Genomic DNA, 27,891 nt, shown 5'->3' with positions numbered 1-27,891 from the left:
TCCCACTCCCAAACCCAGATTGCTAACTGTTTAGGTCCCCATGTTGAGGCCAGGAAATCAGAATTTAGTGCTAAGTTCTAAAAGACTACTGATTACCACGCCATTCAAATAGTCATCCAGGAGCAAAGACAGGTGAGGCCCAGTGAAGCCTTGGGGATGGGGAGAAGGGTAGAGAAAAAGTCGTAAGACAGTTTTTTATTTTTATTTTTGAGACAGGGTCTCACTCTGTCACTCAGGCTGGAGTTCAGTGGCACAGTCAAGACTCACTGTGGCCTTGACCTCTTGGGCTTAAGTGACCCTTCTGCCTCAGCCTCCTGAGTAGCTGAAACCACAGGCATGCACCATCACGCCCAGCTATTTTTTTTTTTTTTTTTTTTTTTAGAAGTCTTGCTCTGTCACCCAGGCTGGAGTGCAGTGGCATGATCTCAGCTCACTGCAACCTTCACCTCCCAGGTTCAAGTGATTCTCCTGCCTCAACCTCCCAAGTAACTGGAACTACAGGTGTGCGCCACCATGCATGGCTAATTTTTGTACATATATAATTTTTGCAGTAGACATGGGGCTTCACCATGTTGGCCACGCTGGTCTTGAACTTCTGACCTCAAGTGATCTGCCTGCCTCAGCCTCCCAAAGTGTTGAGATTACAGGCGTGAACCATCACACCTGACCATTTTTTTTTTTTTTTTTTGGTAGAGATGAGGTCCCACTATGTTGGGCAGGCTGGTCTCAAACTCCTGGGCTCAAGCGATCCTCTCGCCTCAGCCTCCCAAAGTGCTGGGATTACAGACATGAGCCACTGTGCCCAGCCCATTTTTTTTTTTTTCTTAGTGATGGAAATGATCATAGGAATGCTGCTGCAGGGAGAGAATTCAGTTGCTTCACGGAGAACTGGAATGCTATTCCTTTTTCATTTTCCTGTACCAGCTGTGCCATTTTGCCATATATTTTTTCATCTGCATGGGTGGGACACCCACCTCCTTCATGCTGGCTGTTTGCTGAGGACAGGGAAACACTGTCATTCTCTGGGCTTCCTCCAGTGACCTTTCCTGAACAAACACAGTGGGGACCCCTGGTGGAAGAAATGTAATAGTCACTCAATCCATAACAATTTTTGCTTGAAAACTTTATTAAAATAAGGATTAAACCTGAAAAAAGAACAATCAGAATGCCAGCCCTTTGCATAAAATCAGCAAGAAAAAGGAGAGAGAGAAAAAAGAAAAGGAAAGAAAAGAAAAGAAGAGAATCAGTCCTCTCCACTTCTTCCCAGAGACTTAGGCGGAGAGGCAGAGAAGGCCCACTGCCCTGCAGTGCCTGCAGCCTGTAGCGGGGAGAGCTGTGGGCAGGTTCTCTGTCTCAGGGCTCAGTGGACTAGAGAAGTAAGTTCCCACCAGAGCACAGGCTCAAGAGTCACAGATACCTAAGCCTAGAGAACAGATTATCCTGAGGGAATATAAACTCCAGGAAGTTGATCAGAGAATAGGAATTTGGGAACAAACAATTATTCTGAAAGCCTGCAGAGCCTGAAGAGGCAGGGGCCATGCACACGAGCCTCTAACTGCCCTTGGGTGCCACGATCTGCTGGACATAGTTGACAACATTGCTGTGAAGCTGGGAGGCGGTGGACGCAAAGGTCTCCTTGGCGAGGGTCTGGGCCACCTCACTGCCACCCATCATTGCGTGGTACAGCGGAAGTGTATACTTCTGCTTCCCCTGCAAGAAACACACATACACATGCCTAAGAAGCTTGCCTGGTGGGTCTGTCCAGCCCTCCTGTACCAGCCTAATAGCAGCCATGGCTAGCTGCTAAAAGGGATGTGGGTACCACAGTTGGAATGAGGAGTTTCTCATCAGAAGTGCTCTAATTCCGGCATCTTCTTGGGGGGCCAAAGATCCATGGAGATGCATGGGAGATGCATCCCAATCCATGCTAACTTGGGGATGTCTACACTCAACAAAACAAATGAGTTGGGCGGACACAGTGGGGCTCCAGACTTTTGGAAAGGGGTAGGTGGTGAGCCACCAAGTGAATAGCAGATATCAACGGCTGCAGCACATAAAGCTCACAGCTGCATACGGTCCAACTGCGGTCAAACAAAGGAAAACCCACAGGTCAAATTCACACAAATAAAAGCCAGCGACATCGCAAGTTCCTAAAATCCAGGGCCTTGAGGAAGCCGTCAGAGGGCTCAGAATATCCCCAAACAGGCACGCAGCCCTGACTTTATGCAGAGCACTGCTTCATCTCCAGTCCAGCCCCTCCCTGTTCCGGAATCTGATGACATTCAGTTCATCCTGAGGGCCTGAGGCCCTTCCCCAACAGGGCAACTTCACATAGTGACAGAGGGTCTGGCTGCTGTCCCAACCATGCCCAAGTCACAGGGCAGCAGGGACCTATCCTCCAAGCCTTTGCTCTTCTTGCTCGACCTCTGGCCCCTTTCCCTCTTGCGTTTCCCGCATGATGCGATCACCCTCTTTCCCGCCTCTGGGTTGGCTCTGGCCAGCTTTTTTCCCTGGTGTCTCACCAGCTGAACTGCAGAAAGCTCCGCAGGCCTGCAGGCTTCCTCTTGTCCCTAGGGCAATGCCTTCAAAGCCACACTAGTAAAGAGGCTGAGTGGTAGGGTCCTCAGGCCATTTGCCCCTCCCTCTGTGCCTCAGATGAGTCCTCGATGAGCCCGGTCCACATGATTACTTCACGTATGGCCGAGTGGGTCCCGGTGTGCTTTCGGGAAGAGCGAGGCAGAGGTCACCCACCTGGTTATGCAGGAACTCCTTCACTTTCCAGAAATCTTCCTGGTGGTCGTTCTTAAGGACGATTTGGCCCCATCGTAGCCGGAGCTCTGCATTCCGGGCATTTGAGATACTTGGGTATGTCTCTCCAAGTTTTTTCACATTCCCTGGAGAAGAGAAAGAAATGATTTGTGGCCGGGCACGGTGGGTCACGCCTGTAACCCTAGAACTTTGGGAGGCTGAAGTGGGCAGATCACTTGAGGTCAGGAGTGTGAGACCAGCCTGGTCAACACGGCGAAACCCTGTCTCTACTAAAAATACCAAAAACAATTGGCCGTTGTGGTGGTGCACGCCTGTGTGGTGGTGCACGCCTGTAATCCCAGCTACTTGGAGGCCGAGGCGCTAGAATCAAGAATCGCTTGAACTCAGAAGGCGGAGGCTGCCGTGAGCCAATAGCACCACTGCACTCCAGCCTGGTCGACAGAGCAAGATTAAAGCAGACATATTCCCCCAATATCCTGTCCCATTTGTATTCCTGCCACTCACCTGCTAAAAGTCATCTTGGCTCTAACTTTTTTTTAACCTCTTGGTGAACATTATTTTGACTGAGCAGCCACAAAGCATTAGTGGTTGAGAGCTTTGGATGACTGCGTTCTGTGTGACCTGTTTGTACCTCAAGTTCATTCTCTGTCACTTGGGTATTTAAATCACACCACCTACTTCCCAGAGGAGCTGTGTGAATTAAATGACTTAATAGACACAAAGGCTTTACAAGAGTCACCTGCAGAAGCTTCGGACTTGAGCAATGCCAGGCTTTGTGACTTTGTCCTTATGGTGCTTGTAGGTAGAACCCATAACCTCCCGATGGCACATTCCTTGTGGAGGGCCAGCCTCCCTATTGTACGTGGCAGTCCCCTAGAGGCAGGCATCACTACCTTTTGTGAGTCTCTCTCTAGCCCCTGACATAAAGCTCTGCACACAAGGAGCCCTGGTTCACCATTTTTTCTTACCAGGAGGAAGAGGGGATTTCTGGAGGATCTTATCCAGGAAGTAGACCAGCTGGTAGGTCTTCCAGGGAGAGATGGCCACGGCTTCAATGGCCTTCATGTCCAGCTCCTTGGCTGCCCACAGCTGGGCTAGCTCTTCAGCAGGCTTCATGAGTGAGTCCCCGGGGGAGAGATCAGGGAGGTAAGGGGGCCAGCCAGGGGTATTCAGCCATCGATCAAACTCAAAACCTGTTTGGGAGAAGGAGAGAAGATACTATCAGAATTCTCTGGTCAGGTTACGGTCAATTGGTTCAAGCACCTCCCAGAGACCTCAAGTTTCTCCTTTCTCCATCCCAAACTCTTTCCCCAGCATTGAACATTACTTTCCCATGTAACCACTTGCTCCAGCAGAGTCCTAGTTATAATGATATCTAGAGACTGTGCCGTTTCGACCGTGAAAGTGCTTTTCACTCCAAATTAGCACCGTGTTGTCAGAGCCCAGTTGGTGGATGCTCTATTCACGTGTACATTCTCCTACCGATCACCAGAACCACACTGTACTTAAGCACCGAGGCTCTAGGACCTGGCTGCCTGGGTTCCTACCCCTGCTCTGCCATTAACTAGCTGGGAGGCCACAGGCATGTTACTTCACCTTTGCACCTCAGTTTTATCTATAAAGTGGGGGTGATAGGCCCTGCCTCAGTGACGGCTATGAGGATTACATGAGCAAATAAATATTAAAAGCTTAGCGTACCACCTGATGCATAGTAAGTACTCTGGAATTATTAACGACCATTAGCTCCGGAGTCCCATGACATTAAAATGCAAGCCTCCAACCAAACAACAGGTGCTGCTAAAGGCCTGACCAATCCTACTGTCAGAGGACGCAGACTTCATCAAACCAACACAGAGTGACTCGGGGGTTCCGGCCACAGCAAAAAGTGGGGGTATATCTAATGGACTGTGTCATCCATGACAGGACATTTTTCCTTTTTTCTTTGGAAGCAGTACCTCCCAGGCAGAAATTGGGGGCTGTAATCCCAGCATTTTGGGAGGCCGAGGCAGGCAGATCACCTGAGGTCAGGAGTTTGAGACCAGCCTGACCAACATGGAGAAACCCTGTCTCTACTAAAAATACAAAATTAGCCTGGCGTGGTGGCGCACGCCTGTAATCCCAGCTACTGGGGATGCTGAGGCAGGAGAATCGCTTGAACCCGGGAGGCAGAGGTTGCAGTGAGCCGAGATCATGCCATTGCACTCCAGCCTGGGCAACAAGAGTGAAACTCCATCTCAAAAAAAAAAAAAAAAGAAAGAAAGAAATTAGGACAGCTACTGGGATTGCCTTCACTCAGAAGGCCATAGGAGGGGGCGCTGCCTCCGCTCCTGCCCTGTGAATTTTAGCTCGGAGCAGCGGCGCAGCAGCAGCAGCAGCAGTGGCAGCTCTCTGGGCAAGTTAAGGGTCTGACTATGTGTGTCCAGGTATGAGGAAAACAAGAGGAGCGGAGAGGAGAGAGTAAGGAACCAGACTGGGAGAAAATGAGGCAGAGAGGAGTCAAAAGAAGTCATTTGTCTGGAATAAATCCCAGGATTCTGGGTTTGCTCCTCAAAATGCCCCTACCTAGCCGACTCTGACCCAGTGTTTTCCCGCCCACCACCATCTTTCCGAGTGTAAATGAGATATCATTCTCTACTCATTTTTAGAAGCCTGTGGGTCAGTTCCTCTGCTTACCTGGAATGATATCCACTCTCTTCTTCTTAAGCTCAGGGAAATATTCCAAGTAGAAGTCCAGAAAGTCATCGGCTAAGATGCTTTGGAATTTGAATTCATGCACATAGGCCTGTGAGGAGGGAAGGCTCTTCAGACCCTCTCTGGCCCCATGGGGAGTGGAGTCCTTCTGTGTCCTGGGTCCTCCTCCAACCCCTTACCTCTTTCGCCCCCTGCCTCTACCCTTGCTCAGGCCCAGTGGCTTTATCCGCTCCTCTTCCTTCTCCCCTCATGTGACTATACCTTGAGAAAATTGTCAAACTGATCCTGATCACCCACCAAGTGGGCCAGGTATGAGACAAAGCAGAAACCTTTCTCGTAGGGGGTCTCGTTATAGGTGTCGTCCGGGTCAACACCTGGCAGAAGAGAAAGCAGACAAGATTTAAGCTTTTGTAGCCTGTCACCTGTAACGTTCTTCTCTAGCTCTAGAGTCAAAGACTAGCAATGGAAGAGATCAGAATTCAGCTTCCCCAGGGACAGCAAGGCCAAGATCTCTCTCTTAAGATCTCTCTCTCAAGGTCAAGATCTCTCTCCAGATCTTGGCCTCTCTCAAGGTGCTTCCAAGGAGATCTCAGAGGGTCATTTACTGTGGATCTAATATGAAGATAAAGAAACCAGCCTTCCAGAGGAACGGACACATTTCCTTCGTCCCAGGATATACTTTGTGTGGGTAGGTTCCATCAACTCTTCCCACTGAGCACCAGGCTGTGTCTTTTCCATCCCTATTGGTCACCACCTAAATACTCAACCTCCCCTCCCAGATCAGTGTTTTTTTTTTTTTTTTTTTTTCTTTTTTTGAGACAGAGTCTTGCTCTATCACCCAGGCTGGAGTACAGTGGCACAATCTCAGCTCACCGCAACCTTTGTCTCCCGGGGTCGAGCGATTCTCCCGCCCCAGCCTCCTCAGTAGCTGGGATTACAGGCATGCACCACCACGCCCAGCTAATTTTTGTATTTTCAGTAGAGACAGGGTTTCTCCATATTGGCTAGGCTGGTCTTGAACTCTTGACCTCATGATCCACCCGCCTCGACCTGGGATTACAGGTATGAGCCACCATGCCCAGACAATGTGCTGTTTTCACAGCTGTTCCAGGCTAAAACTAATTACCAGTCTCCAAGAAATTCATCTGCACACTTAACAGATTTAAGGAACATGAGCTTCGACTGCATAAAAAGGTTTCAGATTAGTCACACATGGAATGAAGGAAAATGTTAGGAAGTAAAAAGCTCTGAATTTAGAGAGAGGACCTGGATCTCAGTTGCAGTCATGCACTGATTAGGTATATGACCTGGACAAGACACTTAACTTGTCTGGCACTCAGTCCCGTCCTCTGTAAAATAAGGCTAATGCTTTTACTCTACAGAATCCACAGATCTGCCCTGATGATCATGAAGGAATGGGAAAGAGCCTGGAAAATAATACAGACTTGTACAAATGCAAAGCAATGATAAAGTCATCACGAACCATACAGACTGGACAGAACTCCTATCTGGCTGCAGTGGCTTGGGTTCAGTAAGCCTAGTGGCCAGAGAATTGGCCAGAAAGAGCTCTGGAGTGCCCCTCCCTCCGAATACAGTATTCTAAGTGTGCACTGATCAACATGAAGTTCGCATTAACTTGGGGCTCCAAGCTCAATTGAGGAGAGTGGGTGTCAGACAGAGGAGCCTCCTGGACCTGGTTCAATCTTCACGCGGAGCTTGTTGAGTGGGTTTTCCTCTCCAGTGATGTCCATGTGCTGACGCAGCAGAGCTCGCCCCGTTGCAGCCTCCAAGCAGGTGTATGCAGCGCCTGGTGCAGAATCAAACATAAGCCCCCAGGAAAAAGTCTGTCACCACATCCAAGTGTATTTTCCTGACAGAGACACTGTGCTGCCTCTTTGTGGATTCAAGAAGAATAGCAACAGATACCTGAAGCTTAATAACATTACCCTCCTGGGGACCCAGGGCAAATAGGGACAGTTACAAAGAGCCGGATTCAGTCCCTAGCTCCCTGTTGCTGTGGGCTACAAAGGACTTGGTTAACTCAGGCTGTTAGTCTCTCTCTTAGATGAGGACTGGGAGAATCGCACCTTTCTGACAGTTACCTTTCCTTATCAAAGTACTATATTTTTATCTTATTTTATTTATTATTTTAATTTTTTGAGACAGAGCCTTGCTCTGTCACCCAGGCTGGAGTGCAACGGCGCAATCTCGGCTCGCTGCAGCCTCCACCTCCTCCCGGGTTCAAGCCATTCTCCTGCATCAGCCTCCCGAGTAGCCGGGATTACAGGTGTGCACCATCACGCCCAGCTAACGTTTGTATTTTTAGTACAGAGGGGGCTTCGCCACGTTGGCCAGGCTGGTCTCAAACTCCTGACCTCAGGTGATCTGCCTGCCTTGGCCTCCCAAAGTGCTGGGATTACAAGCGTGAGCCACCACGCCCGGCCCCTGGCCTTATTTTTAGAAAATGATTTGATCTTCTTTTTTTTTTGAGACAAGAGTCTTGCTCTGTTGCCCAGGTTGGAGTGCAGTGGCACAATCTCAGCTCACCTGCAACCTCCGCCTCCTGGATTCAAGCAATTCTCCTATCTCAGTTTCCCAAGTAGCTGGGACTACAGGCGCACACCACGATGCCTGGCTACTTTTTGTATTTTTAGTAGAGACGGAGTTTCACCATATTGGTCAGGCTGGTCTCAAACTCCTGACCTCAGATGATCCACCCGCCTCAGGCGTGAGCCACCATGCTTGGCAATGATTTGATCTTCTGTGAAAACTTAGAATTATTTTCATCTGACTGTTTCTGTCAGACAAAAGAAATTATCAACTCCAAAATTTTAAGGATCTCTAAGTCTCCTTCTGCATTAAAAACAATGACTGAGGGAATAGTGGAGGGGAGGGGGACAGGGTTTTGGAACCAGCCAGCTCTGCCCTTTCCTAGATGTTTTGACTCTGAGTAAGTGACTCAGCCTCTCTCAATCTCAGTTTCTTCAACTGTACAATGGGATAAAAATATTTGCTTGCAGGATTCCTAATGGCTGATTAAGATATTCACAAATAGGCTCTTGCTATATATATTCTGAATGAAAGTATAGATTTGTACAAACTTTCTGGAAGATAATGGACAATATATACTAAAAAAGACTCTGTAATTTAAAATGTTCAGGGCCAGGCACAGTGGCTCACACCTGTTGTCTCAGCACTTTGGGAGGCTTAGGCAGGCAGGCCACTTGAGGCCAGGAGTTCAAGAGCAGTCTGGCCAATATGCCAAAATCCCGTCTCTACTAAAAACATAAAAATTATCCAGGCGTGGTGGTGCACGCCTGTAATCCCAGCTACAGGGGTGGGATGTGGGGGAGCTGAGAAAGGAGAATTGCTTGAACCACGGAGGCGGAGGTTGCAATGAGCCGAGATTGCAACACTGCACTCCAGCCTGGGCAAAAGAACAAGACTCTGTCTCAAAAAAAAAAAAAAAAGTTCAGACCCAGAAATTGTGTTTCTAAGAATTTATCCTTATTGAAATCATCTGATATGAATAGACATTTATAGGTAAGGAAGTTTGTCCACATATTTCAACAGAAAATTAGAAACAACCAGTAAATTAAAAAACATCCATATATGCAGCTATAGAAGAAAATCTAATGAGCCGGACACAGTGGCTCATGCCCGTAATCCCAGCAATTTGGGAGGCTGAGGTAGGTGGATCACCTGAGGTCGGGGGTTCGAGACCAGCCTGACCTAAACGGAGAAACCCCGTCTCTACTAAAAATACAAAATTAGCCAGGTGTGGTGGCACGTGCCTGTAATCCCAGCTACTCGGGAGCCTGAGGCAGGAGAATTGCTGAACCCAGGAGGCAGAGGTTGCAGTGAGCTGAGATTGTGCCATTGCACTCCAACCTGGGCAACAAGAGTGAAACTGTGTCTCAAGAAAAAAAAAAAGGCCGGGCGCGGTGGCTCAAGCCTGTAATCCCAGCACTTTGGGAGGACGAGACGGGCGGATCACGAGGTCAGGAGATCGAGACCATCCTGGCTAATCCGGTGAAACCCCGTCTCTACTAAAAAAATACAAAAATCTAGCCAGGCGAGATGGCGGGCGCCTGTAGTCCCAGCTACTGCGGAGGCTGAGGCAGGAGAATGGTGTAAACCCGGGAGGCGGAGCTTGCAGTGAGCTGAGATCCGGCCACTGCACTCCAGCCCGGGTGACAGAGCGAGACTCCGTCTCAAAAAAAAAAAAAAAAAAAAACTTAATGACCTGGGGAAATGTTTTTTTTAAAAAAAGTCAGTTGTCAGCCTGGCGCGGTGGCTCATGCCTGTAATCCCAGTATTTGGGAGGCCGAGGTGGGCGGATCATGAGGTCAGGAGATCAAGACCATCCTGGCTAACATGGTGAAACCCCATCTCTACTAAAAACACAAAAAAAATTAGCCGGGTGTAGTGTTGGGTGCCTACAGTCCCAGCTACTCAGGAGGCTGAGGCAGGAGAATGGCATGAACCTGGAAAGCGGAGCTTGCAGTGAGCCGAGATCGGGCCACTGCACTCCAGCCTAGGCGATAGAGTAAGACTCTGCCTCAAAAAAAAAAAGAAAGAAAAAGTCAGTTGTCAAACCATGTATGTGCTTTGTATTCTGAAACCCCACTTGTATTCTGAAACCCCAAAAGGAGAACACACTGGCCCCACAGGTTAAGAATGGGATGCAGGGTCCTTAGGAGAGGGGTGGACACTTTACCAAAGAGGATGGTGGAGATCCTCCTCTGGGCGTACATGGTGAAACCTTCATTGAGCCAGAATTCACCCCAGTTGGCGTTGGTGACCAGGTTCCCAAACCAACTGTGGGAGATCTCATGGATGATGACATCTGCCAAGGAGCGGTCCCCAGCTAGCAGGCAGGGCGTGACAAAGGTCAGACAAGGATTCTCCATTCCTCCAAATGGAAAGGACGGTGGCATGAAGAGCAAGTCGTACCTGCTGAGGAGCAGGGAGGTCACCGAGAGGCCCTGGCTTCCTGGAGTAGACCCCACCTCGCTTCCGCTACCAGCCTGTTTCCAAGCCCTAAGAGATGCAGTCACTAAACAGGAAGAGCAGGATTTCGGGCCCAGTGCAGAAAATGAAGCCAGGCTCCTCAGTGCTTCTCCCAGGTGGCTCCCCTGCCTGGCCAGGACTTCCCTCGTCCAGGTGGTGTCTGCTCTCCCGGAGCTCACGCTCCAGGCATTTGTTTCCCTCTCTCCTTCCAAGCAGGTGTGGAGGTGCTAAGTATATTATCAGCTCCATCACATGGAGTCCCCTGGAGGCCAACTTGGGGTCATCAAGACCCATGTGCACCCTTTTATCTAAGGAGCCTAAGTCTGAAGATGTCAAAGTTAAAAACAGAGTGTGGGGAAACTTGCAGCAATGGGAAAACACAGGTCAACAAAGGATCTTGACGGTGCTGCCCCATCTCAAACTTGGCAACTGCAGGTCACATTTTCATCACCGCAAGAACCTCTTCTCGGCTGGGCCTGGTGGCTCACACCTGTAATCCCAGCAGTTTGGGAGCCAAGGTGGACAGATCACCTGAGGTCAGAAGTTTGAGACCAGCCTGGCCAACAGGCTGAAACCCTGTCTCTACTAAAAATACAAAGATTAGCTGGGTGTGGTGGGGGGCGTCTGTCATCCCAGCTACTCTGGAGGCTGAGGCAGGAGAATCGCTTGAACCTGGGAGGTGAGGTGGAGGTTGCAGTGAGCTGAGATCATGCCACTGCACTCCAGCCTGGGCGACAGAGCAAGAAGACTCCATCTCAAAAAAAAAAAAAAAAAAGAACCTCGTCTCCTAGGTCCTCTCCTCAGCAACAGTGTGGAGCCTGGCTCACATCCTCCTCTTTTCCTCCTCTCCTTCACTTCTGGGATCAGGGAAACTTTGCTCTGGGAGGCAGGAGGTGGAGAAGCCACACGAAGAGGGAAAATGGAAACCAGGGACTCAGTTTAACATGAGACACTAGAGTCAATGTGATATCACACCTTCCCCAAACATAAGGTCCAAAAAGCTTCTCTCCTGTTGCCAAAAATTCTTCTATCACCCCGTTGTACTCCTCCTTGGCAGCATCAATCAAGCAGGGCTCAGCCCACACCCGGCTCCTAAAGACAAGAGAGCAGAAAAAGCAGAATGGTGTTTAGAGACCATCACAGTGACCCGATCCTGAAAGCACCCGTAGAAAATTGGCCTCAGACAAGTGAATGTGACAATGCAGACAGCCACAGTGACGGGGTACAAGATCAGATCACCACACAGATCCAAGAGACCGCTCACCACTCCAGAGAAACAAGGACCCCAGACAGCTTCATGGAGGTGGAACCATGCTACACGGTTATGGTTTCACTACTGAATGCAATCTTGCAAAAGTGATTTAACCTTTCTGAGCCTCAGTTTCCTCATCTGTAAAATGAGTGAAGATTAAACAAGACAACACACATGAGCCCTTCAAACAGCGGTTTATACAGTAAATGTTAGTTTTTTTCTCTCTACTTATAGGAGAGATAAGAAAGGGTTCTAAGGCTGGGTGCGGTGGCTCACGCCTGTAATCCCAGCACTTTGGGAGGTCGAGGCGGGTGGATCATGAGGTCAGGAGATTGAGACCATCCTGGCTAACACAGTGAAACCCCGTCTCTACTAAAAGTACAAAAAATTAGCCAGGCGTGGTGGCAGGCACCTATAGTCCCAGCTACTCGGGAGGCTGAGGCAGGAGAATGGCGTGAACCCGGGAGGCGGATCTTGCAGTGAGCCGAGATGGCACCACTGCACTCCAGCCTGGGCGACAGAGGGAGACTCCACCTCAAAAAAAAAGAAGAAGAAGAAGAAAGGATTCTAATAATAGAATCTGGAATTGAATAAAACTTTAAGAGACAAACCTATTTTTTTTTTTAAAGACAGGTTCTTGCTCTGTTGCCCAGGCAGGAGTATAGTGGTGTGATCTGCCTTCTGGGGCTCAAGTGATCCTTCCACCTCAGCTCCCCAATGCCAGTAGCTAGGACTATAGGTACATGCCATCACGCCTGGCTAATTTTTTTATTTTTTGTACAGGCAGGGTTTCGCTATGTTGCCCTGGTTAGTCTCGAACTCCTGGGTTCAAATGATTCACCTGCCTCAGCCTCTCAAAGTGCTGGGATTATAGGCATGAGCCACTGTGTCCGATCCAAACCTACTAATGTTAATAAAAATTTGTTAACTGCCTTAGGTACAATAATGGGATTGTGGTTATACGGGAGAATGCCTCTGTTCTTCAGAGAGGCACACAGATTTACTTGCTTTTAAATAGTCTAGCAAAAATAAAAACAAATCCACTCATATAACTAATATAACAAAGTAGATGGTTCTATAGGTGTTCAATGCATCATCCTTTCAATTTTCTAGATGTTGGAAATTTACATAATAAAAAGATAGAGAAACAAAGTGGCTTGGAGGAAACAAAAACAAACAAGAAGATCCAGTCTAATGGAAAGATGCAATGGACTCGGCTCCTGCAGCCAAAGGTTCAGCTTGACCAAGAGCCCCTGGCTGCACTGTAGAACTGCTTTTCCATATGGACATATGAATGAGAGACTAGCTGGGCTGGTAGCTCACGTCTGTAATCCCAGTACTTTGGGAGGCCAAGGTCAAGAGTTCAAGACCAACCTGGCCAACATGGTGAAACCCTGTTTCTATTAAAAAAAAAAAAATACAAAAAAAAATTAGCAGGGCATGGTGATGCGTGCCTGTAATCCCAGCTACTTGAGAGGCTGAAGCAGGAGAACTGCTTGAACCCGGGCAGCGGAGGTTGCAGAGAGCCAAGATCGCACCATCGCACTCCAACCTGGGCAAGAGTTAAGACTCTGTTTCCAAAAAAAAAAGGACTGATGGCAAAGTGGGATGGGTCCAGGCCAGGATGAGGGAAAACTTCCTCTCTGTCTTTGCTGAAGCATAGGAACTATTCTTTTTTTTTTTTTTTTTTTGAGACAGAGTCTCGCTCTGTCACCCAGGCTGGAGTGCAGTGACCGGATCTTGGCTCACTGCAAGCTCCACCTCCCGGGTTTACGCCATTCTCCTGCCTCAGCCTCCCGAGTAGCTGGGACTACAGGCGCCCGCCACCTCGCCCGGCTAGTTTTTCTGTATTTTTTAGTAGAGACGGAGTTTCACCGGGATAGCCAGGATGGTCTCGATCTCCTGACCTCGTGAGCCGCCCGTCTCAGCCTCCCAAAGTGCTGGGATTACAGGCTTGAGCCACCGCGCCCGGCCTGAAGCATAGGAACTATTCTAACAGGAAGAAAAGATATAGGGAAACCAGTATCAGGTACTTCCCAAATATCAAAAGCAAAGACCTAGCCATGGAACACTGCATATGCATGTGAGGAAGCACCGAGGGTCTGGGATTACTTGAGGACAGGATCAGACTGCAGTGGGGGAGGCAGTGGCAGGAGGTGGGACATGAGAGGCCCAAGAGGGTCGGGTCACAAAGAGCCTCAGATGCCCTGTTACAGAACTGGACCTTCAGAGCCATGGGAGCATTTTAACGCAACAAGTGACATTATCAGATTGAGTTTTAAGAGATCATTCTGGCTGCAGGACACAGAAAATATGTTAAACTACAAGAATGAGTGAGTTTCTCCAAGGAAAGCATGTAGGAGAAAAGAACAGGTCAAGGACAGAGCCTTGGGCAACACCAACACACAAGGAGCTGGGCAAAGGGTCAGTGAAGGAGATGAGAAAGGACTAACCAGGAGGCCTGACGACCAGCATGGGTGGTGTCACAGAAGCTAGAGGAGGGTCAACGGGGGCTGAAGAAAAACAGCAGAACATGAAGGCGAGGGCTAAAAAGCATCACATATGTTACCTGTATTCAGGCAAATGACCTCTCTTACTACAGAGTTTCAACGGCATGGCAAGGGTGGGGGGCTGGATTCCATTGTAGATTGTAGCAATAAATGATGGTGGGTTGGGGGGGTTTCAAGAAGTGCAGCCAGTGAGTATACATGCTACTCAAGTCACCTGGCTACAGAGGGAAGGACAGTGTGTTGTGCCAGAAAAGAATATGGAGTTAAGGGTTTTTTTAGTTTTTTGTTTGTTTGTTTGTTGAGATGGAGTCTTGCTCTTTCGCCCAGGCTGGAGTGTAGTGGCGCGATCCAGGCTCACTGCAAGCTCCTCCTCCTGGGTTCACACCATTCTCCCACCTCAGCCTCCTGAGTAGCTGGGACTACAGGCGCCCACCACCACACCTGGCTAATTTTTGTTTTTGTATTTTTAGTAGAGACAGGGCTTCACCATGTTAGCCAGGATGGTCTAGATCTCCTAACCTCATGATCCACCCACCTCAGCCTCCCAAAGTGCTGGGATTACAGCCATGAGCCACTGTACCCAGCCGAGTTTGTTTGTTATTGTTGTTTTTTTTTTTTTTGGCTTTTTTTTTTGAGGTGGAGTCTCTCTTTGTCGCCCAGGCTGGAGTGCAGTAGTGCAATCTCGGCTCAACCTCCACCTCCCATGCTCAAGTGATTCTCCTGCCTCAGCCTCCTGAGTAGCAGGGGTTATAGGCATGCACCACCAGGTCCGGATGATTTTTGTGTTTTTAGGAGAGATGAGGTTTCACCACATTGGCCAGGCTAGTCTCAAACTCCTGACCTCAGGTGATCCACCCACCTTGGCCTCCCAAAGAGGTGGGATTACAAGAGTGAGCCACCGCGCCCAGCCTTGAGTTTGTTTTTTGCTTTGCTATAGATCTAAGAGAAACTGGTGCTTGTCTAGAGGGGGAGGCTGCAGATTTGAAGACAGAGACGTAAACGATGAGGCAAAGTCCCAGAGGACATGTGAGGGAAGAGAGTTGGCTTTAAATAGAAGGAAGGACCCTCATCGCAGTCTGGAAGGATAGAAGCAGATGAAGATAACTTTTTTTTTTTTTTTTTTTTTTTGAGGCAGAGTCTCACTCTGTCGCCAGGGCTGGAGTGCAGTGGCCGGATCTCGGCTCACTGCAAGCTCCGCCTCCCGGGTTTACGCCATTCTCCTGCCTCAGCCTCCCGAGTAGCTGGGACTACAGGCGCCCGCCACTTTGCCCGGCTAGTTTTTGTATTTTTAGTAGAGACGGGGTTTCACCGTGTTAGCCAGGATGGTCTCGATCTCCTGACCTCGTGATCCGCCCGTCTCGTCCTCCCAAAGTGCTGGGATTACAGGCTTGAGCCACCGCGCCCGGCCGAAGATAACTTTTTAAGTGGAGGACAGGAAGCTGACATAATCATATCTGATGAATTTAATATTCTCAGTAAAACAGGAGACAAGATCTTCTGCTTAAGTGAGGGGATGGGATTGGACAGTAAACTTGAAGAGTACAGTCTTAGAACAGTGTAAAGGGAGTGAGATGGAAAGATAAATAAAAGGACTATTGAACAACCTTGAAAGCACACCTGCTGTTGAAGACGTACATCTGTTACAGTTTTCTGGAAAACCTCACAAATGTCTATTTTGACTTTCCTTTAATTCCAATTTTTCACGAAGAATTGAAAGTTATAGGCCGGGCGCGGTGGCTCAAGCCTGTAATCCCAGCACTTTGGGAGGCCGAGACGGGTGGATCACGAGGTCAGGAGATCGAGACCATCCTGGCTAACACGGTGAAACCCCGTCTCTACTAAAAAATACAAAAAAACTAGCCGGGCGAGGTGGCGGGCGCCTGTAGTCCCAGCTACTCGGGAGGCTGAGGCAGGAGAATGGCGTGAACCCGGGAGGCGGAGCTTGCAGTGAGCTGAGATCCGGCCACTGCACTCCAGCCTGGGTGACAGAGCGAGACTCCGTCTCAAAAAAAAAAAAAAAAAAAAAAAAAGAAGTTATAGTGGTAGCCAGGTATGGTGGCTCATGCCTATAATCCCAGCACTTTGGGAGGCTGAGGCGGGCGGATCACGAGGTCAGGAGATCAAGCTCATCCTGGCTAACATGATGAAACCCTGTCTCTACTACAAATACAAAAAAATTAGCTGGGTGTGGTGGCAGGTGCCTGTAGTCCCAGCTACTCGGGAGGCTGAGGCAGGAGAATGGCATGAACCCGGGAGGCGGAGGTTGCAGTGAGCCAAGATCACACCACTGCACTCCAGCCTGGGTGACGGAGCAAGACTCCGTCTCAAAAAAAAAAAAAAAAAGAAAGAAAGTTATAGTGGTACTACTACTGTGTAGTTTCACTATTTTCTATATCTCCCAAATACCCACTCATAGAAGTAGAGAAAAGGAATTGTATAACAAGGGACTGGGACATTACAGCAGCGGAATAGTGGGCAAGGAGGTTGGGGGTGTTGGTAAGAGGTAACCAACCACACACTTGGGCCAGGGAGGGAAGCCCAGGGTCTTAACTGCCCAGGAGAAATGAGTGGCTTGCCGGAAGGGAGGCTGCCATGAGCTCAAGGAGGAGATGTGGTGGAATATAGTGGGAGGGAGGCTGTCAGAGAGCTGGAAGGTTAGCAGAGTCAGGATGAATGAGGACCAGTGGCTTAAAAGTTCAGATATGGTACAGTTCATGACAATGACGATGTCTAGGCTCTAGATTCCAGAGCATGGCTGTGAATATGGGTGGCTGACAGAGTGAAGAAAGCTCTCTGAGTAGAGGTCAAGAAACCCTGAAGGTTGGTGCGGTGGCTCATGCCTACAATCCCAACACTTTGGGAGGCCAAGGTGGGAGGATCTCTTGAGCACAGGAGTTCAAGATCAGCCTAGACAACATAGCAAGACCCTGCTTCTGCAAAAAATAAACAAAATTAGCTGGGCATGGTGACAGAGTAGCTGTGGTTCCAGCTACTCTGGAGACTGAAGTGGGAGGATTGCTTGAGCCTGGTAGCCAGAGGGCTCTTGTGCTACTGCATTCCAGCCTGGACAAGAGAGCGAGACAAGAAAAGAAAGAAAGAGAGAGAGGGAGGGAGAGGGGAAAACAAGAAGGGCAGGTCAGAGCACAAGAAACCCTGCAACCACCCTCAACCCTGGGTGTTAGGGGATAAAAGTTGCCAAAGATGATGTGACAGGACACCAGACAGAAAAAGACCATGGGACGGCAGTCAGTGTCTTCAAGGAATTACTTTGTGAACTGTTCTACCACCACCTTGAATATCAAAATTACCATAGTCCTTCAGCCCAGTGGAGTTCAGCTTGCTATAACTAGAAGGTTTAAGACAGTCATCCAAGATACCTCCACCAGGACACACATTTCTGTCAAAATAAATGAGGACGCTCTCAGTCAAGCTGCAATTTCATCACCCGTAGTATAGTGCAAAGAGCACTGAATTTGCAATGGAAATACCTGCATTTTAATTCCAGTTTTGCCAACTAGTGGTCCTGCACAAGCCACTCACCACAGCCTTGGTTTGCTTATTTTTAAAATGTAGAGAGTATCATCCTCATGGAGTCTGTGTAAGGATTAGAAGAGATTATACATAAAAGGGCCTACTGGGATATATCCATAATTCCCCTCTGCCCAGGATTTTCCTCTTGCAGTAACAGGGACTGGGATAGGTGGCATACCTTGCCAGAAAACCCTCCCATTTAATAAACCCCCACAGCCGGGTGTGGTGGCTCACGCCTGTAATCCCAGAACTTTGGGAGGCTGAGGTGGGTGGATCACGAGGTCAGGAGTTCAAGACCAGTCTGGCCAACATAGTGAAGCCCCATCTCTACTAAAAATATAAAAATTAGCCAGATACGGTGGCACGCACCTGTAGGCCCAGCTACTCGGGAGGCTGAGGCCAGAGAATCGCTTGAACCCGAGAAGCGGAGGTTGTGGTGAGCCAAGATCGCACCACTGCGCTCCAGCGTCGGCAACAGAGCAAGACTCCATCTCAAAAATAATAAATAAACCCCCCACAAGACCCTACAATGTGGCCGGGCGCGGTGGCTCAAGCCTGTAATCCCAGCACTTTGGGAGGCCGAGATGGGCGGATCACGAGGTCAGGAGATCGAGACCATCCTGGCCAACACGGTGAAACCCCGTCTCTACTAAAAAATACAAAAAAAAACTAGCTGGGCGAGGTGGCGGGCGCCTGTAGTCCCAGCTACTCAGGAGGCTGAGGCAGGAGAATGGCGTGAACCCGGGAGGCGGAGCTTGCAGTGAGCTGAGATCCGGCCACTGCACTCCAGCCTGGGTGACAGAGCGAGACTCCGTCTCAAAAAAAAATAAAATAAAATAAAAGACCCTACAATGTGACCCAGGAGGCAAGGACTGTCCATCTAATCAGGGAAGGAATAAGTCATTACCACCAGTTAAGTGGATCCTGTCACCTAGTTCGATATACCATGTTGTCATTTTATTACAGGCAGTATAAAAAGAAATCATCATTCAGTATCTTTAGAATCTATTGTTCTCTCATTTCCCATTAATAGTTCATACTCTCACAAATAGAACCTTAGTAAGGTTATTCTTGGAAACGACATTCCTTTACTTATCTACTTGCTTGTCTGTTGCAAAGATGACATCCTTTTGGTTATTTCCTACCCTGCCTATTAGGAAGACAGCCCTTCGTAAGAGAAGCACATTTTGTCTTTCCAGACTGGTATTGTTTTGAGTGTGTGCACTGGGAGCAGATGCCAGTGGAATCCCATCTATTATTCCATCTGATAACCAGAAACTAAGACTCATGATACCAGCAGTGCCACTGAGCCCAATTATGAAGTCTGAGGCTTGTAACTAATCTTGTCAAGGACACCACTGCCTCTAGGAACTGGGAGCAGGGCTAGAGATAAAGAACAGCAACAGTACCAGGAAAAGGTCACAGTTTCACTGTCCAACTGTCCAGCTTTTGATGCTCCCACACTGGGACCAAGCTATGGTGGCAGGTTACATGAGAGCCAGGAAAAACCTAGACTCCTAGTCACACCTCTTTTCTCAGGAAACCTTACAAAATCACTTTTTATCTTCACAAGATCCATCTAACCTCATGCAGGCATTGCTGTCACCGTAGGCTTAGACTCACGCATCTGCTGCAGACAGGAAGGAGAGTCCACTTCCCTCTTAGAAGGAAATAATGATACCAAAGTTGTATATTTCCAGTAACTTAAGTGCAAAAGAAAATGGGGAAGATTTGGTACGAAGATAGGAAAATAGATATAGCTGCTAGAAGGGCATTAAAACTTAAAGATATTAATGAAGATCCATTTCCCAGGCCGGGCATGATGGCTCATGCCTGTAATCCCAGCACTTTGGGAGGCCGAGGCAGGTGAATCACCTGAGGTCAGAAGTTCGAAAGCAGCCTGGCCAACATGGTAAACCCCGTCTCTACTAAAAATACAAAAATTAGCCGAGTGTGGTGGGGCATGCCTGCAGTCCCAGTTACTTGTGAGGCTGAGGCAGGAGAATCGCTTGAACCCAGGAGGCAGAGGTTGCAGTGAGCCGAGATCATGCCATTGCATTCCAGTCCAGCCTGGGCAACATAGCGAGACTCCATCTCAAAAAAAAAAAAAAAAAATCAATTTCCCAAAATTGCAGCCTAAATTCCAACATCCCTCTGTAAGGCAGCCCAGGACAACACTACTGCTAGCAGGGCCGATGATGTTATTCCAGGCAGCAGGATTAGAACTGGAAAGAGGGAGTGGGAAAGGCGGGGAGAAAACGAGCACTTCCTCCAGCTGTGCTCATGCTGCATGAGCTGCAGAAAGGCTCTGGACTCAGACAGAGGATCCAAGACTCCCCAGGAACCACCCCAGCAGGTCCACTGGTCAGAGTCCTCCTTGCCTCTGAGGTCAATCCAACCTTGCCTGTGGGGTCTTTGTCTCCTACCTGGGTCCAACTTCAGCCGAAACCAGATCTCCGATGGCCAAAGCTATCAGATAGGAGGGGATGGGCTGACACATCTGGAAGAAGAACTTATTTGGACCTCTCTTCTCCCAGGTGCTAGCACTCATCACAGCTGTGAAGCCATCTGGGACCTGACAACAGAGAAAGCTTAGGAGATTTTTACCTGGAGAGAGTCTCCTTTTGATTAGTTTGAATAAAGCATGACCAGCCACCTGTGTGTGATGATAATGGCCCGGAGTCTATCTTGGAGAACACAAAGGTTTCAAGAAACTAAATCTGTGCTCAACTGATGGGATTTAGAGGAAAGCTACATACAACTTCAGTAGGTGGAAGAATTCAAAAGTAAGCAATTTTTCAGAAGTACTACTGAATGGATATAATAATTTACCACTGAAATGTGACCTGTTTGATAGATTTGAAATTATTTCTTAATCCCAAGGGCAGGTGCACCTAATCTTAGTCTCCTTACCTCAATAAGAGCTGAATATTTGTATTTAACAGCAGGCGTGTCGAAGCAAGGGAAGAAGGCCCGGTTTAGGACAGCCTGGCCCTGGGTGTACACAAAGGGCTTCTTCTTTCCTGCTGTCTGCTCGGGAGCCAACCAGCAAACCTAAGCGAAAAGAAGAACATTTCAGAACAGACATCTCTCCCACACGAGCTCAGTCTGGCCAGAGAAGTGAGCTGGCTGGAATGAGAGAATTTTAGGTCATCCTTAAAACCTTTCTGCCAGCCAGTCTGGTTCGAACTAGAAAGCTCTCTCCTCTTGTGTATTTAGTTCATCCTGGAATCCAAGCCAAAGTATGACACCCACTTCACAGAGCAGAGCCACCAGAAAGGGTCCTTTCCTCCCGGCATCCCATGCGTCATCTCAGGGACCCTGGACCTAGCCTCTGACCCTTTCATCTGTACCCTGTCTGTGTCCTTGTCTCTATGGTAGTTTCTCATCAAACAAAAAACTACTGAACTGCATTTGGACTTGTGATAAGACTCAGAAAAGCAAAACTCAGCTGGGAGTCAGTGATTAATATGTATTCTCTTTTCTTTTTTGAGACAGAGTATCGCTCTGTCGCCCAGGCTGGAGTATAGTGGTGCAATCTCGGCTCACTGCAACCTCCACCTCACAGGTTCAAGTGATTCTCATGCCTCAGCCTCCCAAGTAGCTGGGACCACAGGCGCGTGCACCACCAAGCTCAGCTAATTTTTGTATTGTAGAGATAGGGTTTCACCATGTTGGCCAGGCTGGTCTCCAACTCCTGGCCTCAAGCAACCCGCCCACCTCAGTCTCCCAAAGTGCTGGGATTATAGGAATAAGCCATCATGCTCAGCCTAATATATGTTTTCTTTTTTCTTTCTTTTTGAGACAGAGTTTCACTCTTGTCGCCCAGGCTGGAGTGCAATGGTGCGATCTTGGCTCACTGCAATCTCCGCTGCCCGGGTTTCAAGCGAGTCTCCTGCCTCAGCCTCCCAAGTAGCTGGGATTACAGGCATGTGCCGCCACACCCGGCTAATTTTGTATTTTTAATAGAGACGGGGTTTCATCATGTTGGTCAGGTTCGTCTTGAGTTTCTGACCTCAGGTGATCTGCCCGCCTCAGTCTCCCAAAGTGCTGGGATTACAGGCATGAGCCACTACGCCTGGCTTAATATTTGTTTTCTATTCCTAAAATTTACCTTTTCAGAAGAAATGTATTCTATATGATAGGCACTGGTTATATGATTCTTTATCTGCATTCTGTTAGCTCTTAAAGGGCAAATCTGGGTTGGGTGCAGTGGCTCACTCCTGTAATCCCAGGACTTTGGGAGTCCGATGTAGGTGGCTCACTTGAGGTCAGGGGTTCATGACCAACCTGGCTAACATGGTAAAACCCTGTTGCTACTAAAAATACAAAAATTAGCCTGGCATGATGGCATGCACCTGTAATTCCAGCTACTCAGGAGGCTGAGACAGGAGAATCACTTGAACCCGGGAGGCAGAGGTTGCAGTGGGCTGAGATCATGCCACTGCACTCCAGCCTGGGTGACAGAGCGAGACTCTGCCTCAAAAAAAAAAAAAAAAAAAAGTCAAATCTGAATGATTATAACAAAACCCAGTTTTTGCCTAGAGCAACAGGCTTTCATTCACCTGGAAGCAGAGCAGGGTGGAGTATACGTCAGTAACAAATACCATTTAGAATTTAGAAACGGATTCGATTATTCCAGGATGATTTCACAGAGGAAGAAAGAAAACTTTCTGGCTGGACCTTGAAAGACAAGCAGGATTGAGATGGCTGGAAAGGCAGGGATGAGACATTCACAAGGAGACAAGGAGCAACATGAGCAGAGGCATAAACAGATGCAGGCTCCAGATGCAGAGTGGGAGAGGCAGGCCTGGGCAAGTCTAATGAAGGGCTCTGAACACAGCGGTGTCTGAGACCTATTTTAAGAGGCATAAGGAAGCTACATTGGGATGCTGGGTTTTTCTTTGAGTTTTTGTGTGTGAAAAAATTAATTAGTGTCCTTATAACAGGTGTAGTGCAGTATAGAAAGGGATGAGACAGAGTGGAGAAAGCTGATAAACACTGCTTCAGCCAGGGGACCGAGATCAATGCTGACAGTTATAAATCATGTGGATACTATGCGCCCTCAATACCCGATGAAAATGGCACTTTGGCTAGGGGCGGTGGCTCACACCTGTTAATCCCAGCACTTTAGGAGGCCGATGCGGGTAGATCACCTGAGGTCAGGAGTTGAAGACAAGCCTGGCCAACATAGGGAAACCCTGTCTCTACTAAAAATACAAAAATTAGCCTGGCGTGGTGGCACGTGCCTGTAGTCCCAGCTACTTCAGAGGCTGAGGGAGGAGAATCTCTTGAACCAGGGAGGCGGAGGTTGCAGTGAGCCGAGATCATGCCAATGTACTCCAGCCTGGGCAACAGGAGCGAAACTCCATTTCAAGAAAAGAAAAAAAAAAGGCACTTTGCCTCTGTGAATTGCCCCTCAAAACTCATAATCCCAGTCTAATCATGAGAAAACATCAGATAAGTTCCAATACAGGGGCATCCTATACTATACCTGGCCAGCACTCCTCAAAACTGTCAAGGGTGGCTGGGTTCAGTGGCTCACATCTGTAATGCCGGCACTTTGGGAGGTCAAGACAGGAGGATCGCTTGAGGCCAGGAGTTTGAGATCAGCCTGGGCAACACAGGGGGACCCTGTCTCCATAGAAAAAATAAAAATAAAGTAAAAAACTGGCTGGGAGCAGTGGCTCATGCCTGTAATTCTAGCACTTTCTTTGGGAGGCCAAGGTGGGAGGATTGCTTGAGCCCAAGCATTTGAGACCAGCCTGGATAACACAGTGAGACCTCATCTCTACAAATAATAAATTCAAAAAATTAGCTGGGCACAGTTGTATGCACCTGTAGTCCCAGCTACTTGGTGGGGAGGCTGAAGCAGGAGGATCGCTTGAACCAGGGGGATCAAGGCTGCAGTGAGCCATGATTGTGTCGCTCACTGCACTACAGCCTGGGTGACAGAGCAAGACCCTGTCTCAAAAAACAAACTGTCAAAGTTGTATCAAAAACAAGGAAAGTGTGAGAAACTGTCAGAGTCCCAAGAGGATACATGGCAGCTAAATATAACGTGGAATGCTGGATGGCTTCCTGGAACAGAAACAGACAAGAAGTAAAAACTAAGGGACTCTGAAAAAACTATGGACTCAGTATCAGTACTGGTTTATTAATTATAACAAATATACTATTATACTAATGTAAAAATTAGTCTTGGTTAATAATATATCAGCATTGGTTAATTGTAACAAATGTGTCATACTAATGTAAAATGGTAGCAAGAGGGGAATCTGTGTGTATATGAGTATGTAGGGAGTACTGGACTGTATATGGGAACTAGCTGCTCAATTCTTCTGTTAATGTTTTAAAATATAAAGTCTATTAAAAAAAAAATTAGGCCAGGTATGTTGGCTCACGCTCGTAGTCCTAGCACTTTGGGATGCCAAAGCGGGCAGATGACTTGAACCCAGGAGTTCAAGACCAGCCTGGGCAACATGGTGAAACCCCATCTCTATAAAAAATAACAAAAATTAGCCAGGTGTGGAAGCGACAGGTCTGTGGTTGGTCCCAGGTACTCAGGAGGCTAAGATGGGAGGATCACTTGAGCCAGGGAAGTCAAGGCTGCAGCGGGCTGAGACGGTGCCACTATATCAGTCAATGATGATTGATCAATTGACTGATCATTGAACGCCATCAATCAGTGATGTTTTTACTGATCAGCTAGGAAATGAGATTTTTTTTCTTTTTAAGATGGAGTCTTGCTCTGTCACCCAGGCTGGAATGCAATGGTATGATCTTGGCTCACTGCAACCCTCCGTGTCCCAGATTCAAGCAATTATCCTGCCTCAGCCTCCCAAGTAGCTGGGATTACAGGCGTGAGCCACCACACCCAGCTAAATTTTGTATTTTTAGTGGAGATGGAGTTTCACCATGTTGGCCAGGCTGATCTCAAACTCCTGACCTCAGGTGACCTGCCAGCCCTGGCCTCCCAAAGTGCTGGGATTACAGATGTGAGCTACGGCACCTAGCATGGAAATGAGATTTTGAAAAAGAACAATGTAGGGAGCTTTTTGACCCAGTCTCAAAAAATAAATAAATAAATACAAAAGTTAGCAGTAAAAGCTAACACAGTTTACTCACCATGTACCATGCACCATATTAGCCACTTACGGAAAGACAACTCATTTAACATATGTCAAGCACTTAAGACTAGTGCCTGGGCCGGGCGCGGTGGCTCAAGCCTGTAATCCCAGCACTTTGGGAGGCCGAGACGGGCGGATCACGAGGTCAGGAGATCGAGACCATCCTGGCTAACACGGTGAAACCCCATCTCTACTAAAAATACAAAAACGAGCCGGGCGAGGTGGCGGGTGCCTGTAGTCCCAGCTACTCGGGAGGAGGCAGGAGAATGGCGTAAACCCGGGAGGCGGAGCTTGCAGTGAGCTGAGATCTGGCCACTGCACTCCAGTCCGGGCGACAGAGCGAGACTCCGCCTCAAAAAAAAAAAAAAAAAGAAAAGAAAAGAAAAAAAAAGACTAGTGCCTGGTTCATCTTATTAAATATTAGCCATACGTAAACCTGGGAGGCGGAGCTTGCAGTGACCTGAGATCCGGCCACTGCACTCCAGTCTGGGCGACAGAGTGAGACTCCGCCTCAAAATAAATAAATAAATAAATAAATAAATAAATAAATAAAATTAGCCATAATCCCCACCTCCACCAAAATTGCTTACTCATCATCTTTGATTTCTTTTTGTTAAAACAGGGTTGCACTCTGTTGCTCAGGATGGAGTGCGGTGGTGTTATCAGGCTGTGAAAGGAAAATCTCTGGGGCCCCAAAATCACTAAGGAAAACTCAAGCTGGGAACCGCTTAGGGCACACCTGCCTCCCATTCTATTCAAAGCCACTCCTCTGCTCACTGAGATGGATGCATATCTGATTTGCTTCCTTTGGAAAGGCTCATCAGAAACTCAAAGAATATAACCATTTGTATATCACCTATCTGTGACCTGGGAGCTCCTTCCTGCTTCCAGTCTTCCTGCCTTTGCGTCAAGTTGTCCCGCCTTTTCAGACCGAACCAATGTACTTCTTACATATACTGATTGATGTATCATGTCTCCCTAACATACAAAACCAAGCTGTGGGCCCGGCGCAGGTCTCGAGGTCAGGAATTCTCAGGAGTTCGAGATCAGCCTGACCAACATGGTGAAATTTTGTCTCTACTAAACAATACAAAAATTCACCGGGTGTGGTGGCGCACGCCGGCAGTCCCAGCTACCAGGGAAGCTGAGATACGAGAATGGCTTGAACCTCTGCCCAGGAGGCAAAGGTTGCAGTGAGCCGAGATCTTGCCACTGCACTCCAGCTTGGACGACAGAGTGAGACTCTGCCTCAAATAAATAAATAAAAGAAAAATTAAACTGTAAGCAAGCAGTTTACTGTGAAACTTGCAACCCACTCTACCTGAGAGATAACTGGCAGCCACAGCCTAAGGACTCTCCAGGAAGGATTTTCTGACTCTTACAGACATAAGCCACCTAACTCCATCTCTTATTTCCAGTATTTGCCCCCCACTCCGAAAAAAATTAAAGAGCTAACCAACAGTGAGAAGGCCAAATTATTACTTATAGCACCCTAATTCCGGTTCTCACTTTTACTCAAATTCTTTCGTTAATCAAATCCAGGACTTCACAGGAGGAAACAAAAACAAAGATATAAGCTTTAACCGTGGAACTAGAAGGTCACACAGAACAAAGACCTAGATCAGCATCTGGCTAATTCCAGAGCCACCATAAAGCAGAGATAAGGTGGCTGATAATCAGGAACCTCGGCCCAAAAGTCCAAGACAGCACTAAGTGAAATGCATGAACAATAGGTCATCCAGGAAGCCACGGAAGATGTCAGAAACGGCAGTGTGCGATGAGCGGGAATGCGGCGCAATGTAGACAAGCCGCCGAGGCCAGGGAGGAGACGCGGAAGGATGGAAAAGGCAAAGGGTGCACCGCCCAATCACTGGAGCAAGTTCAGAAGAAGGAAATCAGGCAGCCCGGGAGGAAAACAGGAAGCAAAGGGAGGAGGCCGAGAGGCGGCGCGCCGGGAGCTCGGCCCCTCCAGGGACGCTCTGGAAGGGTCCTCCCTGTCCCTCCTCCCGGGTGGGGTAGGTGCGGGGGTAGGTGCGGGCGTAGGGCGGCTCCGGGCCAGAAGGGCGGGCAGGCAGCCGCGGGCGCAGTCAAGGGCTCACTCACCCCGGGTCCCTCCCCGACGCGGTAGGTGAGCAGCACCTGGAGGCGCTCGGCGGCGCTGCAGGGCTGCGGGAAGGACACGCACAGGGCCTGGCCGTAGTGCGAGAAGGGCTGCGTGTAGAAGCTCACGGGCTCCGCGGGCGGCTCCTCCGAGCCGGGCCGCTCCCGCCGCAGGGCCGCCGCCGTCACCTCCAGGCACGGGTGCGAGTCCAGCCGCAGCTCGACGGCGCCCTCGGGCTCCAGGCAGCGCAGGTCCAGGACCGCGGTGCCGCTCAGCCCCCGGCTCCCCACGCCGGGCCCTGGAGGCCCAAACTCAGCCCGCAGGTCCAGGTGCAAGTGCAGCAGCTCAAAGGCCCGGAAGTTGGAGGCCGAGGCCACGTCCACCGCCTGCGCCGAGTGCAGCGGTCGCCTGGCCGCGCCGCCGCTGGGGGAAGGCTCTCCGCTAGCCATGGTCCGCAGCGCCGTTGCTCACCCGCCGGGCCACGAACCCGAGGGGAGCCCCGCCCCGAGCGCCGCGGGCCCGCCCCCGCCGCGCGGGCCCCGCCCCCGAAATCTGTGCCCGATCGCATCCCCTCCCTGCGGTCTACCGCCCACTCTTCTAGCTGCACCACTGCCTCGGCGCTTAGGACAAAAGAGGCCGGTGGGATCGTGTGGCCCACGTTTGCCCACCTGTATCCTACTGAGGTGTTCCAGTCGTCCCGGTGGGGCACCCTTCTCTGCTGACCCTTCCTGCTGCCTCATCTTCTAGGCAGCGGCGAGGACTGAGCCCCGGCTGGGAAGGTCTGAGTTCGAGATCACACACCCTGCGGTAGGCCGGTTGTTAGGACTATGTATCACCTTGGGCAAGTCGCACAAGAAACATGACTCTTCCCTAGCCTCTTTCTGCATCAGTAAA

The 27,891-nt window shown here is 49.0% G+C and overlaps 1 protein-coding gene across 3 annotated transcripts; it reads right to left on the bottom strand.

The window, feature by feature from the left end:
• Nucleotides 1-1,106: 1,106 nt before the first annotated feature.
• Nucleotides 1,107-27,508, bottom strand: RNPEP (arginyl aminopeptidase). 3 transcript variants are annotated; one of them, XM_033196029.1, is made up of 11 exons: nucleotides 27,000-27,508; nucleotides 20,680-20,820; nucleotides 20,193-20,341; nucleotides 11,449-11,565; nucleotides 10,181-10,419; nucleotides 7,154-7,267; nucleotides 5,722-5,834; nucleotides 5,443-5,551; nucleotides 3,738-3,962; nucleotides 2,752-2,894; nucleotides 1,107-1,710 (listed from the first exon to the last, which is right to left on the bottom strand). In XM_033196029.1, exons 1-11 carry the CDS (start codon nucleotides 27,444-27,446, stop codon nucleotides 1,552-1,554), a joined length of 1,956 nt encoding a protein of 651 aa, XP_033051920.1. In that variant the 5' UTR covers nucleotides 27,447-27,508; the 3' UTR covers nucleotides 1,107-1,551. The 3 variants fall into 3 exon arrangements, with proteins under 3 accessions (XP_033051920.1, XP_033051921.1, XP_033051922.1); XM_033196030.1 differs by having other exon boundaries at nucleotides 10,181-10,416; nucleotides 27,000-27,507; XM_033196031.1 differs by lacking the exon at nucleotides 20,193-20,341 and having other exon boundaries at nucleotides 10,181-10,416; nucleotides 27,000-27,466.
• Between the last annotated feature and the right edge of the window lie 383 nt (nucleotides 27,509-27,891).

This window comes from Trachypithecus francoisi, unplaced genomic scaffold (assembly GCF_009764315.1).
Source record: "Trachypithecus francoisi isolate TF-2019V2 unplaced genomic scaffold, Tfra_2.0 Lachesis_group5, whole genome shotgun sequence".
NCBI lineage: Eukaryota > Metazoa > Chordata > Mammalia > Primates > Cercopithecidae > Trachypithecus > Trachypithecus francoisi.
This window is presented reverse-complemented; position numbering and strand designations above follow the sequence as displayed.